At 38.4% G+C, this 18,191-nt stretch overlaps 1 protein-coding gene across 1 annotated transcript in view; it reads right to left on the reverse strand.

Moving 5' to 3' along the window:
* Positions 1–18,191, reverse strand: part of LOC140728520 (coiled-coil domain-containing protein 148-like) — a 103,526-nt gene that overhangs the window by 41,280 nt on the left and 44,055 nt on the right. The window contains exons 5-7 of the mRNA XM_073047359.1: positions 7,562–7,644; positions 5,542–5,693; positions 3,231–3,326 (exon numbers count right to left, since the gene is read on the reverse strand). Coding sequence (XP_072903460.1) covers positions 3,231–3,326; positions 5,542–5,693; positions 7,562–7,644 — 331 coding nt within the window. The remainder of the gene's footprint in view (positions 1–3,230; positions 3,327–5,541; positions 5,694–7,561; positions 7,645–18,191) is intronic.

An 18,191-nucleotide genomic window follows, 5' to 3' on the forward strand; every position in this document is an offset into this window, starting at 1 on the left:
ATACCACCAGGTTCAAGGGCAGCTTCTATCCCATTGTTACAAGACTATTGAATGATAAATGGACTCGGCCTCCAAATCTACCTTTCTATGGCTTTGCTCCTCATTGTCTGCTTGCAATGCACTTTCTCTGCTACTGTGACAATTTATTCTGCATTCTATTATTGTTTTCCTTTGTACTACCTCATTGATATGGGAACATCAATGCCTTTGAACAGAAAATCCTACAAAATGTGGTGGATTCAACCCATCACAGATAAAACCCTTCCAACCATTGAGCACATTTACATGAAATGTTGTCGTAGAAGAGCAGCATTCAACATCAGAATCAGAATCAGAATCAGAATCAGAATCAGAATCAGACTTTAATCGCCAAGTACCTATGCACATACAAGGAATTTACTTCCGGCAGATGTTGTCTCTCTGCTCATAACAGTAATAATGATAAATATAAATGAAAATATAGATTATACATACAGGTAGTGCAATCCAAGTAATAGTTAGCCGACAGTTAACCGGCAGTTAACTGTTCAGCAAAGTGACCGCAGTAGGGTAAAAACTTCTCCAGAGATCATCAGAGATAATCACCACCCAGGCCATGCTCTTTTCCTGTTGCTGCCATCAGGTAGAAGGAACAAGAGCCTCGGGACTCGCACCATCAGGTTCAAAAACAGTTACTACCCCTCAACCATCAGGCTCTTGAACAAAAGAGGATAACTACACTCATTTAAAGACTCTTTTATCTTGTTATTTCATGCTCGCTATTTATTATCTGCATTTGTACAGTATTCTTTTTACAGTTTACGGTTCCTGATGTCTATAGTTTACAGATCCTGTTTACAGTTACTGTTTTATAAATTTGCTAAGTATGCCCACAGAAAAAGAATCTTAGGGTTGTATGTGGTGACATGTATGCACTCTGATAATAAATTTTACTTTGACTTTGACTTCAATGCCTTGTTTCAATGAAATGATGTGTATGGATGGTGTTATGTTTTGTAACTTCAAAACATTTAATTAATTCAAAGGAGACACGAGAGTACAGAATGTGGGTGTAACTTCATCTTTACTTTAAGTGGAGCATGAACATATCATGTGGTAGTGTGATGATGATGCAATTAATGTATTTTTACATATAATCCATAATTAATTATTTAAACAAACAAGAATATTTAATCAAACAATATACAAAGTGCCAATAAAAAGTATTCACCCCACCCCCCTTGGAAATTTTCATGTTTTATTATTTTACAAATCACACGGTTTTAATTTGGTTTTTTGACACTGATCAACAGAAAAGACTCTTTTGTATCAAAGTGAAAACAAATTTCTACAAATTGGTCTAAATTTATAATAATTGTTAAACACAAAGTAATTGATTGCACTATTTCTCACTCCCTTCAAGTCAGTATTTAGTAGATTCAACTTTGGCAGCAATTACACTCTTGAATCTATGTGGATAGGTCTCTATCAGCTTTACACATCTGGACATTGCAATTTTTCCCCAATCTTCTTTACAAAACTGCTCAAATTCTATCAGATTGCATGGGGATTGTGAGTGAACTGCCCTTTTCAAGTCTAGCCACAAAATTTCCATTGAATCGAGGTCTGGACTCTGACTTGGCCACTCTAGGACATTAACTTTGTAGGTTTTAAGCCTGTGTAGATTTCGCTTTATCCTTTGGTCATTGTCTTGCTGGAAAACAAATCTTCTCCCAAGTCACAGTTCTCTTGCAGACTGCATCAGGTTTTCGTCCAGAATTTCTTCTATTTTGCTGCATTCATTTTACCCTCTACCTTCACCATCCTTCCAAGGCCTGCTGTAGTGAAAAATCCCCACAGTATGATGCAGCTACCACCATGCTTCATGGTAGGGATGGTATGTTTTTGATGATGTGCAGTGCTTGGCTTATATCAAACATAGTATTTAGTCTGATGGCCAAAAAGCTCAATTTTGGTTTTATGAGACCATAGAACCTTCTTCCTGTTGACTTCAGAGTCTCCCACATGCCTTCTGACAAACTAGCCAAGATTCCATGTGAGTTTTTTAACAGTGGCTTTCTACTTGCCACTCCCCCATAAAGCTGTGACTGGTAAAGGACCCAGGCAGTCGCTCCCATCTCAGCCACTGAAGCTTGTAACTCCTCCAGGGTTGTCATAGATCTCTTGTTGGACTCCCTCACTAGTCCCCTTCTCAGATGGTCACTCAGCTTTTGAGGATGGCCTCTTTGGGCAGATTTACAGCTGTGCCATATTCTTTCTATTTCTTAATGATTGACTTCACTGTACTCCAAGGGATATTCAGTGTCTTGGAAATTTTCTTGTATCCATCTTCTGACAGGTTTTTCAATAACCTTTTTGTAGAGTTGCTTGGAGTGTTCTTTTGTCTTCATGGTGTAGTTTTTGCCAGGAGTCACCGGCAGTTGGACCTTCCAGATACAGGTGTATTTTTACTGCAATCAATTGAAAAATCTTGACTGCACACAGTGATCTCAATTTAACTAATTATGTGACTTCTAAAACCAATTGGCTGCACCAGTGATGATTCGGTGTGTCACATTTAAGGGGGTGAATACTTGGGCAATCATTTATTTTGTGCTTAATATTTGTAATTTAGAACAGTTTGTAGAGATCTGGTTTCACTTTGACACAAAAGAGACTTTCTCTGTTGATCAGTGTCAGAAAAGCCAACCCAAATTAAATCCACTGTGATTCAATGTTGTAAAACAATAAAACATGAAAACTTCCAAGGTGGGTGAATACTTTTTATAGGTACTGTATATACAAGATCATTCAAATATTGAGCTATTAAATACACAACAGGTGGCATATAAAAGAAAGATTTTCACTGTACTTTGGTTCATGTGACAGTAATAAACCAATTTAAAACTAGTGTAAATGAGCAAGAAAGTTAGCATGAATGTGGTGGGCCACAGGGCTGTTTCTGTGCTATGCAATCCTATGACTCCATAACCCTGTTATCATCAATATCTGTAGCTACTCAAATACACATTGGTAAAGACAGCTACTTCTAAATGCTCTAGATCTGCAAGGAACCAGTTGCAAAGATGTGTCGTCCACCAAACATAACAAAACACCATTTCACTTTGAGTTATCTACAACTTCCCTGATATTGAAAAGATATAATTCTGAATCCTAAATGATAAAGGTAGTTTTCTGCAACTTCATGATCAGAAAATACACCTTACTTTTTTTTTCAAAAAGTCACTTACCTCGAATTCAATATTTTTGATTTCTTCTTCTAAGGTCCGTCTCTCTTGTTCAAGCTTGTCTATTATGGTCTTCTGTTGTTCTTTTACGTATTCCACCTAATTTAATGGAAACAATATGAAAATGATGTTTCTTAACCGTGCAAATAGTATAAACATATTAAGTATACTAAGTCTAAGTCTGCAGCACTGAATAGTCCACAACTAAGTTATGCTGATAATTATACTTTTATGGAAGTTTCTAGTGAGGGCATTCAGCTGTTCATGGATAGACTGTCAAATTTCACTGGTAGCCTCAGGCTTGATATTCATATAATTCATTCAGCAACTCCAATTGACCACCAGTGGCAAAAAATAATTTAAATGCTTTTTGGGAGTTCACCTTTCCAACAGAATTACATCTCTTGAAACAAAGTCAAGAAATAAATAACATACATAAGACAACAATGTCTTTTGATGAATTATTTAAGTCTGCTGAATAAGTGTGGTAGTGAGATTGTCACTAAACCAAAGGTTCATAAGACAGTTGTTGATAAAATATACCCTAGAAAAGTTTCACTAAAGTGACCTTTATTTTCATCTTCATTTGGTTTAGACACATGCTGCTATAGAACTGAGGTTGAAGACTATGAAATCACTCCCACTCAAAGGATGAACGCATAACATGCATTAAGTTCAAGTTCAGTTTATTGTCATTCAACTGTACACAAGTATATGGCCAAACACAACATTCCTCCAGACCAAGGTGCACAACACATAACACAAAGTAATATTACCACATATAAATTAACAAATAATAAGTTGCATATATGATACAAGTTAAAAAGTAAACAGTATAATGCTACTGGCACTTCATACATGATGAGAATGTATGATGGGAGTCTTACAGCCTGGGGAAAGAAACTGTTTACATCCTAACAGTTCTTGCAATTCTTGTCTAAATGCTACGGTACCTCCTGCCTGATGATAGGGGGTCAAAGAGATTGTTGGAGGGATGGGAAGAATAGGACAGTATTAATTTGATACTTGAACTATTGAAGGTACTGTACTACCATTCAGAAAAGATGTTTAACCAATAGCCTATCTCCCCACTTAGATAACATAAGAATAATCTCATGATACTATTTGGATGAGTATAAAAATTCCATTTCCCTGTAATGTGGTGGCAAATATTTATTACACACAAAAAAAAATCCAATCAAGTTATTTTGAATATCTTGAGAATGTGAAAATTTATAGAAATAAGAACATCTTTTTCAGTAGCAGGTTAAAATCCTTAATAACCAGTCAGATGTTGCTTTGTGATTATAATATTTAACGTTCAGATCTAATGAGTTAGAACTATTGTTAGGAGAAATATTATAAAGAGGATGTCAGAGCTTTTTCCCAGGGCTGAATGGCTAACATGAGAGGGGACAGTTTTAAGGTGCTTGGAAGTAGGTACAGAGGAGATGTCAGGGGTAGGTTTTTTACTCAGAGAGTGGTGAGTGCGTGGAATGGGCTGCCGTCAACACTGGTGGAGGCAGATACAATAGGGTCTTTTAAGAGACTCCTGGATAGCTACATGGAGCTTAGAAAAATAGAGGGCTGTAGGTAACCCTAGGTAATGTCTAAAGTACATACATGTTTGGCAAAGCATTATGGGCTGAAGGGCCTGTATTGTGCTGTACGTTTTCTATGTTTCTATATAGTTACTGAAATGGACGCTTTATTGAAAACCAAAAAGCTGTAAAACATTGGAGGGCAAACAACAAAAGCATTACAGATATGAAATGAAAATTAGGTTAGAGCATGATCTTCAACTCTACAGAATCTTTCCACTCTGACTAAAAGGAATGTTACAATGAGGAGGAAGAACCAATAAAAGGTTCTGAGCTGGATAGAATGGCAAAAGGGGTGTATTTGAAGGGCTGGCATTGTCAAGGAATCAATAGTAGAATCCTTCAGGGATGCAGGCACCATATAGTCATCAACTGACCTATTTCTATTATGGATAAGTATGTTTTCTACATTGATAACACTGTCAGCTCCAAGACTACTTCACTTTTTTTTTTATCACATTAGCCTTCTATTTTAATGCTACTAAGCAATGAATTCATGTACAGAGCATTAAATGTGTAGCATTATTCTAGTGTGATATGATATTTCAGTATGAAGTAATACAAATACAAAAGCTAAACATTAATGGAAATTAGTATACAAGTGCAATAGGTTAGATGCAAAGTTGGGAAAATATAATTCCATGTTTAGTCAACAACTTTGAAATAACAAAAAGATCTAAGTGAAACTAAAGTCAGATTAAGTATTTTCATACCTCTTTTAATATCTGACTGGAATTAAATCCATCCTTCTGCAAAGTAAAATGCTGCATTTCAATTTGTTTTTGTTTCAAGTCTCTCTTTAATTGTAGGATGGGATCCACTGTAGCTATTTTGAAGACTTCTTGGTCTCTGCACAACAATATACCTTGAGTTGGACAAAAAAAATCACAATGTATCTACTATATAATGATTTTTGTTTAGAGGGTCAGGTTCATACAATGTCAGTTTAATGCAGTTTAAACATTAAAAACATATTTATTAGATGTCTTCAGCCCTTCAAGATGGAAATGGAATTGATTTATTATTGTCACATGCACCAAAATACAGTGAAAAGCTTGTCTTGCACAGAGTTTGTGCAGATCAAATCATTACACTGTGCATTGAGGGAGAACAAGGTAAAACAATAACGAAGCAGAATAAAATGTAAAACCTACAGAGAAGGTGTTGTGCAATAAGAACACAACGAGGTAGATGTTGAGGTTAAGAGTTTATATAATCATATGAGGTCTAACTAAGAGCCTAATAACATTAGATAGAAGCTTAGAAGCTGTCCTTGAGCCTGGTGATACATGTTATCAGGCTTTTGTATCTTTTACCCAATGGGAGAGAGGGAAAGAGAAAATAATCAGGAAGGGTAAGGTCTTTGATTATGCTTGCTGCTTTACTAAGGCAGCAAGAAGTATAGACAAAGTCCATGGAGGGAAGGTTGCTTTCCACAATGTGCTGAGCTAATTTGGCAGTTTTTGGCTGTGACACGAAACGCAGTTGCTCTGCTAAGCCATTATGCATCCAGACACAATGTTTTCTAAGGTGCATCAAAAAATGTGTAAGAGTTGCTGGGAACATGCAAAATTTCCTTATCCCTGAGGAAGTAGAGACATTAGTGAGCTTTCTTGACCATGGCACCTACCTGGTTGGATCACAACGATTGGTGATATTCATTCCCAGGAATATGAAACCCTCAAACTTCTCAATCTCAACACTTTTGATGTAAACCAGGAGTATGTGCACTGCAGCGCCTCCTTCCTGAAGTCAATGACCAGCTCTTTTGCACTGTATCATCCCATATTAAGGTATTGACAAACACCATATAAAGGGGACATTTCAAATATGTTTAAAGCACCTAAAACTCCACCAAATTCACATCTTGACTGATTTCAATTTCTGGTCTCACCCAATCAAGAACATCGAGGTTTCAAGATGAATTACAATAAAATAAGGAAGAGAAGTTATTTTACTGGGAAGCATTCAGTAGCTGCCTTCCAGAACCTTACTCAAATAATCGTCCTTCTTAAATGAAGTTTGCCTGTGTTACTGCACACAAATGACTACCATCTACATTTGAGTTTAGGTAAACCTGAAGATTGCACTAATTACCCAAGATCAGTTATTAGCTAAAGACATTGCTGGCTGGAAACACTGAAGCCTGGTCAAGTTGGTGGGCAGGTTCATCTGCATTCAGGAATTGTAGTGTGTAAATTTTATTTGGTATTTAGTTCTGGAGAAGGGTCTCGCCCAAAATGCCAACTGTTTATTCATTTCTATAGATGCTGTCTGACTAGCTGAGTTCCTCCAGCATTTTGTGTGTGTTACTGATGTTCTAACTTTCCAGGTGGAGCTCACAGATCATTCTCAAGGGAAATTAAGAAAATTAAAGCATTTTAACATCTACTCAGAAGGAGAAATTGAATATATGACATCAAAGAGCAATGAAAGGGACATTCTGGTCAGTTTGACTTATTATTCTTAACATAAAATTGCTACGAAATTCTAGAGTAAGCATCTTATTTTCAAACCTTAAAAACTGTAGATACACAAAAGTGAACTGGGAATTCAATTTACAAGATTTTTTTTTGGGCTTCAGCAACTTACACTATTTTTAAGTTGCTACACAAATTTCTTACTACTATTTCAGTGAGATATTAAAAGTCTCATGGAATTTCAAAATAGCCACTATTTCCTTGTTCCAGACATTTCCACAAACAAAATGAACTATATGCAGATAATACACACCATACTTCTTCATTTCAAAATGGAATTCATTCTCAAAGCTTCCAACTTCAAGGAAGTTCTGAAGATGCAATTCTAACTTTTCCCTATTAATAGAACAAACATTGGAAGTTTAGTTTATTTGTTTAAATTATAGCAGTTGTACCATTATTAAATTAATAAAATTTTTAACAAAGAAAACAAAAAAAAAGCAAAATCTCTAAACTGTAAATAAGAGCAAAACTTACGATTGCTATGAGGAGTTGTAATTTCTCTCTGACCATTGTATATATAACAGCATAATATATTACCTATTTGAGTTTGATATTATATGCTTTTTGTCTTTAATATTGCTGTTTATATGTCTTTTATATTATCTACTTGTTAAACTCCTCTTTCGATTTGTATATTCTTTATTTGAAAATCAATAAAAAAGATTGAAAAATGAAAATGAAATGAAAGAGCAAAACTGTATAAACTAGGGGAAAAATATCAAAGTGGCTAGAATAAAGATTTTGAAAATATTAGAAGACCCAAGCAGAAAAGAGGACAAAACAAGAATATCAAATGCTTAAATACTTGTTGGTTGTAGATAAATAATAAGGCTGGTGAGGAAGGGGCTGTGGGGAAATGATGTGGAAAAAGTCAAGGAAATGTAAACTGAAGCTCCAGCTAAACATGGATAGATTTGTACAAGAGCTGAGTTATTTAAAGCCAGTTCAGTGGAGAACAAAAAATGTCAAAGACAACATAAGCAGATCACCATATAGAATTATTGAAGCAAGCAGAAACAAATTTGATGAGCACATTGAATGATGCCCACCACAGAAAAATCAAATATGAATTTCTATCAGATTCACTGATGATACAAGCGATTTTCAAACATGGATAACCAGTACTTAACAGGTGAAATTTACAGACAATACTTCTAAAGAAAAACAAATATCAGTCCATCTTTATATATTTAAGTGGAATCAACATCAAAGAAGCAATTAAGTTCATTTAAAACAAAGATTACTGAATTTCTGTATGTTAAGGGATATTAAAAGAATCAACGGATAAGGAATGAACACAGGAAGAACAGTGTTGAAGGACAGTGTGATCTTGACGAATGCCTACTTTTTGTGTTCTTATTTTCTTTGTTGGTTAACAATTTGCACCTAGCCTAAATGCATAAAAAATCTCTATTTGATGCTATCAGTTGAGAAAAATATTGTTTAGGGCACACAGTGAACACAAAGTTGTCTTTGACTTGTGATACGCAATATTTTATGACCATCCTAAAGGGAAGGAAAGACCTTGTTTTAGGTTTCAACATCCTATCCATGAAAAGTGGCCAAAATTGGAACATGCTTAAGAATATGTTAAAGCATTATAGGGAGATCAATACTAATTTTGCCCAATGGTCCTACGTGAAATAATTTAGGTGCACAAATCCCACAGAAACATACACAGTAGAATAGGTCTTACAACAGTTTACTAAACCTGTCTCATACTCTGATTAGGGACAGTCAGTATGGTGCAAGTCATGCTTCACGAGCCTGAATGAATTCTTTGAGGATGTGACAAAGCACATTGTTGAAGGTAGAACAGTGGACATAGTTTATATGGATTTTAGTAAGGCATTTGATAAGGTTCCCTATGGTAGGCTAATAAGTCAGGAAACATAGGGTCCAAGGAAATTTGACAGCGTGGTACAGAATTGGTTTTGCCGTAGAATGTACAGGGTGGTTCTAGATTGACAGTATTCTGCCTAGAGGTTGGCAACCAGCAGTATTCCACAGGAATCTGTTCTAGGACCCCTGATCTCTGTAATTTTTATAAATGACTTAGATAAAGTGGAAAGGTGGGTTAGTAAGTTTGCAAATGACACCAAGGTTGGTGGAGTTGTGGATAGTGTAGAGGATTGTTAAATGTTGCAACAGGACATTGACAAGATGCAGAGCTGGACTGACATTGGCAGATGGAGTTCTACTTGGAGAAGTGTGAAGTGATTCATTTTGGAAAGACAAATTTGAAGGCAGAATACAGGGTTAATGACAGGATTCTTGGCATTGTGGAGAAACAGAGGGATCCATTGATTCCTCCCAGTTGACATACAAGTTGATATGGCTATTAAAAAGGCATATGGTGGGTTGGCCTTCATTAGTTGGAAGACTGATTTCAAGAGCCTTGAGGTAATGTTGCAATTCTATAAAACCCTGGTTGGACCACATGTAGAACATTGTGTTCAGTTTTGGTCACCTCATTACAGGAAGAATGTGGAAGTGTTAGAGATGGTACAGAGGAGATTTACCAGGGTGCTGCCTGAACTAGAGGGCATATCTCACAATGAGAGGTTGAACGAGCTAAGGCTACTCCCTTTAGAGTGGAGGAGGATGAGAAGTCACTTGATAGAAGTGTACGAGATGATAAAAGACATAGCTAGAGTGAATAGCCGAAGACACCTTCCCTGGGCGGAAATAGATAGTTCAAAGGGCCATAATTTAAAGGTGATTGGAAAAAGTACAGCATGATATCTAAGTTCTTTATACCAAATGGCAGGTGTGTGGAACATCCCACCAGAGGTGACATTAAGAGCCAGATACATTAGGGTTAATAAACTCTTAGATCGGCACATGGATGACAGAAGAATGGAGAGCTGTATAGATAGAAAAGGTTATATTGATTTTAGATTTAAAGGTTGGCACAAGATCATGGGCTGAAGGGCCTTATTGCGTTCTAATATTCTATGTTCTATATTATGCCCATTCCCAGATCCAAGATAGCCTGCATCTTTCTGGTTAGCTCCATTATATATCATTCCAGAAAACCATCCTAAATTTACTCTATGAATTTGTTCTCATAGCTACTATTTTCAATTTGATTAGACCTGAACATATGAAGATTGAAGTCTCCCATAAATGCACTGTAGTTTTTACAGGCTCTCATTAACTGTTAATTTATACTTCCTCCAGCTACAGTTTTAAAATTGATTAAGCTCATTTATGTGAAATTAAAGTCTGCCATAATATAGCACTATTCTCTTTGCATGCTCCCATTAATTGTTTACTTATACCCCTTCCAACAGTATGGCTACTGTTTGGGGTCCATATATGATTTCTACCAGTATATTCTTTATCTTGATATTTTTGATTCTCCACTCAAAATAGATTCAATATCTTCTGAGGCTAGATTATCTCTCATAACTATATTTATTATCAGAACCACTGCAGCAACGTTTTGTGAACTATCCTTCAACATTAAGTGTCTATTTTCAATCCCTTTGCAACTATATTTATGTAGTGGCTGTCGGATCAACTCCATTTACTTCTATTGGTGCTGTTAGTTCATCAACATTATTATGAATGCTTTGTACATTAAGATACAAAGCCTTAGGCTTATATTCTTGCCAATGCTAATCATCTTGCCTTTTTTAAGTATGTGACTTATTGGTCTCTTGTCCTTAATTGCCATGTTTTTTGTTTTTACATTCTATTGTTCTTTCTTTCATTTCTGTCATTTATCAACCTGCTTAAGTTCCCATGGTGAAGAGATGAAGAAGAAGAGATTGTTCCACTGAGGCATAGCCAGAAAGGCATGGAGGTACAAAATACTGATGTTAGAGACAAAAGATACTGTTAAAGATGGTGGTTAAGGTGGTTTTAAGAACATAGGAAAAAAAAAGGGACAAGGGATTAAGATGGAGAGTATTGAATGGTTAGACTGCTCATAGTTTCATACAACATGGCAAAAGGTTCTATGGCCCACAAATTCTACACTAACTATCAAACATCATCTATACTAATCCGACATTGATCCCATTTTATTTCTCCCATGAAGGTCTCTCTCTGTGATAAATATATGCCTATTTACCATTTACCTTCTTAACAGCTTTTTACACCTGGGCATTTGTTTCAGTGACTTGTTTACAGGACATCCATATCTCTTTGAATATAATTACTAGTTAAGCAAAACTCTGCCTTTCAATTTTTTTCTAGCAAAGTAGGTAACTTCACACTTATTTACATTTTAGAATTCAGAGCATAGAAACCTACAGCACATTACAGGCCCTTTGGCCCACAATGTTCTGCTGTCTACTTTTCTAAGCTCCATGTATCTATCTAAGAGGCCTTTAAGAGACCTATTGTATCCACTTCCACCACTGCTGCCAACAGTGCAGTCCACGCACTCACCACTCTCTGTGTGAAAAAGTTACCCCTGACATCCCCTTGGTACCTATTTCCCAAGTACATTAAAATTATACCCCCTCGTGCTAGCCATTTCAGCTCTGGGAAAAAGCCTCTGGCTATCCACATGATCGAGGCCCCTCATCATCTTATACACCTCTATCAGATCACCTCTCATCCTCTGTCACTCCAAGGAGAAAAAGCCGAGTTCACTCAACCTAATCAAATAAGGTACACCGTCCAATCCAGGCATCATCTTTATAAATCTTCTTTGCATTCTCTCTATAGTATCCACATCCTTCCTGTAGTAAAGTGACCAGAACTGAACACAGTACACCAAGTGGGGTCCTACCAAGGTCTTATATAACCATAACATTACCTCATAACTGTTGAACTCAATCCCACAGTTGATGAATGCCAATATACCATATGCCTTCATAACCACACTGTCAACCTGCGCAGCAGCTATGAGTGTCCTATGGACATGGACCCCAAGATCTCTCAGATCCTCCATACTGCAAAGAGCCTTACCATTAATATTACATTCTGTCTTCAAATTTGACCTACCAAAATGAGCCACTTCACACTTATCTGGGTTGAAGTCTATCTGCTACTTCTCAGACAAGTTCTGCATTCTATGCAGGTTACCTGCTGTAACCTCTGACAACGCTCCAGACTATCCACAACATCCCCAACTTCTGTGTCATCAGCAAACTTATTAACCCACCCTTCTACTTCTTCATTCAGGTCATTTATAAAAATCACAAAGAGGAGGGGTCCCAGAACAGTTCCCTGTGGAACACCACTAGTCACTGACCTCCATGCAGAATATGAACCATCTACAACCACCCTTTGCCTTCTGTGGGAAAGCCATTTCAAGATCCACAAAGCAAGGTCTCCTTGTATCCCATGCCTTCTTACTTTCTGAAGGAGTCTCATATGGGTGACCTTATCAAATGCCTTACTGAAATCCATATACACTGCATCCACTGCTCTACCTTCATCAATGTGTTTTGTTACATCTTCAAAGAATTCAATCAGGCTTGTAAGGCACAACCTGCTCTTGACAAAGCCATGCTGACTATCCCTAATCAGATTATGTCTCTCCAAATGCTCATAAATCCTGCCTCTCAGGATCTTCTTCAACAACTTGCCCACCACTGAAGTCAGATTCACTGGTCTATAATTTCCTGAGTTATCTCTACTCCCTTTCTGAACAAGGGAACAACATCTTCAACCCTCCAATCCTCCTGTACTTCTCCCATCCATATTGATGATGCAAAGATCATCGCAAGAGGCTCAGCAATCTCATCCTTCGCTTCTCACAGGTATATCTGATCTGTTCCTGGTGATTTATCTAACTTAATGCATTTCAAAAGCTCCAGCACATCCTCTTCCTTAATCTCTATATGTTCAAGCAGTTCAGTCCATTGTAAGTCATCCCCACAATTGCCAAGGTCTTTTTCCCTGGTGAATACTGAAGCAAAGTATTCAATAAGTACCTCCACTACCTCCTCCAACTCCATGCACACATTTCCACTGTCACACCTGATTGGTCCTATTCTCACATGGCTCATTCTCTTGCTCTTCACATACTTGTAGAACATCTTGGGGCTTTCCTTAATCCTGCTCACCTTAATCATTCTCATAGCCCCTTCTAGTTCTCCTAATTCCATTCTTGTAATTTTCTAGAGCTCTAACAGTAACTACTTTCTTGAACCTTCTGTAAGCCTTTCTTTTCTTCTTAAGTAGATTTTCTACATCCTTTGTACACCATGGTTCATTAACCCTATCATCCTTTCCCTGCCTCAATGGAACATACCTATGCAGAACTCCATGCAAAAGTTCCCTGAATATTTGCCACACTTCTGTTGTGCATTTCCCTGAGAACATCCATTCCCAATTTATGCTCCCAAGTTCCTGTCTTATAGCATTATATTTCCTCCTACCCCAATCAAATGCTTTCCCAAATTTTCTGCTCCTATCCCTCTCCAGCACTATGGTGAAGGAGATAGAGTTGTGGTCACTACCTCCAAAATGCTCTCCCACTGAAAGATCTGACACCTGACCACGTTCATTTCCCAATACCAGATCAAGTACAACCTCTCCTCTAGTTGGCTTAACTATATATTGTGTCAGGAAACTTTCCTCAACACACCTAACAAACTTCACCCCATCTAAACCCTTTGCACTAAGGAGGTGCCAATCAATATATATCGAGATACAAAGGGGGGAGGGGAACCAGAGTGTAGGAACACTCTCGATGTATGGGAGAAGGAATAAAAAGAAGATAGTAAAGTTGTTTGTACTGTTAGTGATAAGTAAAGAGTAAGAGGTGGAGAATTTCTTAAATGCATTTATTTTAATGCTAGGAGCATTGTAAGAAAGGTGGTTGAGCTTAGAGCATGGATTGATACCTGGAAATATGATGTTGTAGCTATTAGTGAAACATGGTTGCAGGATGGGTGTGATTGACAACTAAATATTCCTGGATTTCGTGCTTCAGATGTGATAGAATTGGAGGGACAAGAGGGGGAGGTGTTGCATTGCTTGTCAGAGAAAATATTACAGCGGTGCTCTGGCAGGATAGATTAGAGGGCTCATCTAGGGAGACTGTTTGGGTGGAATTGAGGAATGGGAAAGGTGTAGTAACACTTATAGGGGTGTATTATAAACCACCTAATTGGGAGCGAGAATTGGAGGAGCAAATTTGTAAGGAGATAGCAGATATTTGTAGTAAGCATAGGGTTGTGATTGTGGGTGATTTTAATTTTCCACACATAGACTGGGAAGCCCATACTGTAAAAGGGCTGGATGGTTTGGAGTTTGTAAAATGTGTGCAGGATAGTTTTTGCAGCAATACATAGAGGTACCAACTACAGAAGGGGCGGTGTTAGATCTCCTGTTAGGGAATGAGATAGGTCAGGTGTCAGAGGTATGTGTTGGGGAGCACTTCGGGTCCAGTGATCACAATACCATTAGTTTCAATATAATTATGGAGAAGGATAGGACTGGACCCAGGGTTGAGATTTTTGATTGGAAAAAGGCAAACTTTGAGGAGATGCGAAAGGATTTAGGAGTGGATTGGGACAATTTGTTTTATGGGAAGGATGTAATAGAGAAATGGAGGTCATTTAAAGGTGAGATTTTGATGGTACAGAATCTTTATGTTCCTGTTAGGTTGAAAGGAAAGGTTAAAAGTTGATAGGGCAATATTGAAGTTAACAGGATGAGTTACAACATAAAAAGCAAACAAAATCGAAAAGGGTGAATACAGGATTGGAGGTGTTGTATTTGAATGCGTGCAGTATATGGAATAAGGTAGATTAACTTGTAGCACAGTTGTCAATGGGCATGTATGATATTGTAGGCATCACTGAGTCATGACTGAAAGAAGATTATAGCTGGGAGCTTAATGTTCAAGGATACACATTGTATTGAAAGGACAAGCAGAAAGGTGTTGCTCTGTTGGTAAAAAATGAAACCAAATCATTAGAAAGAGGATGACATAGGGTCAGAAGGTATTGAATCATTGTGGATAGAACTAAGGAACTGCAAGGGGAAAAAGACCCTGATAGGAATTGTATACAGACCCCCAAACAATAGTAAGGATGTGATCTACAAATTACAATGGGGTATAGAAAATGCATGCCAAAAAGGGCAATGTTGCAATAGTCATAGGGGATTTCAGTATGCAGATAGATTGGGAAGATCAGGTTGGTGCTGGATTACAGGAGGGGGAATTTCTAGAGTGCCTAGGAGATGACTTTTTAGAACAGCTTATGGTTGAGCCCACTAGGGGATCAGCTATTCTGGGTTGGGTGTTGTGCAATGAACCAGAATTAATTTAAGAGCTTATGGTAAAAGAACCCTTAGGGGAAAGTGATCATAACATGATTGAATCCGCCCTGAAATTTGAGAAAGAGAAACTAAAGTCAGATGTATCACTTTCACAGTGGAGTAAAGGGAATTACAGAGGCATGAGAGAGGAGTTGGTGAAAATTGGTGCTGGGGAGTAGGTACAGAGGAGATTTCAGGGATAAGTTTTTTTACACAGAGAGTGGCGAGTGCGTGGAATGGGCTGCCAGCAACAGTGGTGGAGGTGGATACGATAGGGTCTTTTAAGAGGCTTTTGGATAGGTACATGGAGCTTAGAAAAATAGAGGGCTATGGGTAAGCCTAGTAATTTCTAAGGTAGGGACATGTTCGCCACAACTTTGTGGGCCGAAGGGCCTGTATTGTGCTGTAGGTTCTCTATGTTTCTATGTTAAGAGCTGCACTCTCATGTGCCATCAGGAAGGAAAAGTGTGAGTACCCAAAGAAAACCTACAGGCACCTTTGTAACACCTAGGACACGTGGTACATGTGGCATAGTGTACAAACCATAACCAATTAGAAGTCCACCATGCATCTCAACAACAGCAATGGCTCCCTTTCTGAGGACTTGTCCAATTGAGTGATGTGACATTGAGGAAAGCCACCTCTCTTCCCAAGGAACAGGCACCCTGTCTGATCACAGCTAAGGTGAGGAGGAGCTTAGCCAGGGTGAAGTCATGCAAAGCTGCAGGGCTGGACAACATACATGGTCAGGTGCTGAGTACCTCTCTGAAACAGTCCACAGTCCCTGCAGGCTGCAAGGTAGCCACCATCATTCCAGTGCCCAAGAGAGCAATAATAACTGGCCAAAATGATTACCACCCACTGGCAGGGACTTCAACAATTGTGCAATGCTTTGAGCAGCTGATAATGGATTATATAAAATCCCACCTTTCAGCTACACTGGTACCTTTCTAGTTTGGCTACCACTCAAACCAGTCCACCAATGATACAATAGCCTCAACTCTCCACTCCATCCTGTCCCAGCTAGAAAATAATGCCAGGATGTTGTTCATCGACTTCACCTAGGCATTTAACACAATCATCCCTCAGAAGCTGCTAGGTAAACCACCTTCATTGGGACTCAACACCCTCTATGCAACTGGATCTTGGACTTCTTGACGGAAAGATTGAAGTAGGTCTGATTTGGCAGCAACATCTCAAACTCCATCATGCTGAGCACTAGTGCCCCCCAGGATTGTGTGCTCAGTCCACTGCTATTCATGCTGCTGACTCACAAATGCACTGCCAGATTCAGCTGAAATGTATCATCAAGTTCACTGATGATACCACAGTGATTGGTCTCATCAGAAACAATGATGAGTCGGCATACAGAGAGGCTTGTGAAATAGTGCAAGAACAACAACCTGAGTCTCAACATGGACAAGACATAATAGATGATTGTGGGCTTCAGGAAGGCACAGGTTGACCACTCTCCATCACACGACAATAGTTCTGCTGTGGAGAAAGTGAAGAGAACAAAGTTCGCTGGTGTGTGCACATAACAGATGATCTAACCTGGACCTACAACACCTCCTCTCTAGTCCAGAAGGCACAGCAGCGTCTACATTTTCCAAGGAGATTGAGATGTGCAAAGCTCTCTGCCCTCATTCAAACAACTTTCTACAGCAGCACCATTGAGAGTATCCTGTCTGGCTGCATCATTGTGTGGTATGGAAGCTGCAAAGCATCGAACTGCACAACCCTACAGAGGATAGTAATAACTGCTGAAAGAATCATCAGAGTTTCCCTCCCTCCTATGTGTGAAATTTGCTGGAAGTGTTGCAGAAGAAGGCCAAAAATATTATTGAGGATTCTTACCACCCATCCCACAATATCTTTTGACTCACTATCATCAGGAAGGAGCTAGAGAAGCCTCAGGACTAGGACTGCCTGACTGGATAGCAGCTTCTTCCCTCAGGTTATGAGGCTAATAAAAACCCATCCATGACAGAGGTCTTGTCACTAGGATAGCGAGCTGTTTACTTCACGGTTTACTGTTTACCTGCGCTATGCTTTATGACATGCATTTTGAATTATATTTTGTTAACTTATTTACAGTATATGGTTTATGTGCTGTGTGTGATATATGGTGTGTGGGTGCACTGTGGGACAGAGAACTTTATTTCATTTAGTTGTATATATGTATAGTCAGATGACAATAAACCTGAACTTGAACTTCAATTTACAAAGAAGTTGTGGAGATCTGTTTAAAATTTAAAGAATACTTTGCAGTATAGACCATACATAGGAGCAGAATTTACCCATTCAGCTCATCGAGTCTGCCCCACCATTCCATCCCGTCTGATCCAGCATCCCACTCAACCCCATACACCTGCCTTTTTGCCATAGCCTTTGATGCCCTGAGCCATCAGGAAACTATCAATGTTCACTTGAAATATACCCAAGGTCTTGGCCTCCACAGCTGTCTGCCTGTGGAGGCCAATTATATTACATTATATGCCTTTTCTGTGGCTTTTATGCAGTCCTTAACTTCACGTCAGCCACAGTTGCCTATGTGGTAAACCATGTATATCTGTCTGGACCTGCCCCTCTGCTGACTGCACCTGTGGCTCCTCCCACAGACCCCTGTATAAAGGTGATTGGGG

This window comes from Hemitrygon akajei, chromosome 5 (assembly GCF_048418815.1).
Source record: "Hemitrygon akajei chromosome 5, sHemAka1.3, whole genome shotgun sequence".
In the NCBI taxonomy this organism is placed as follows: domain Eukaryota; kingdom Metazoa; phylum Chordata; class Chondrichthyes; order Myliobatiformes; family Dasyatidae; genus Hemitrygon; species Hemitrygon akajei.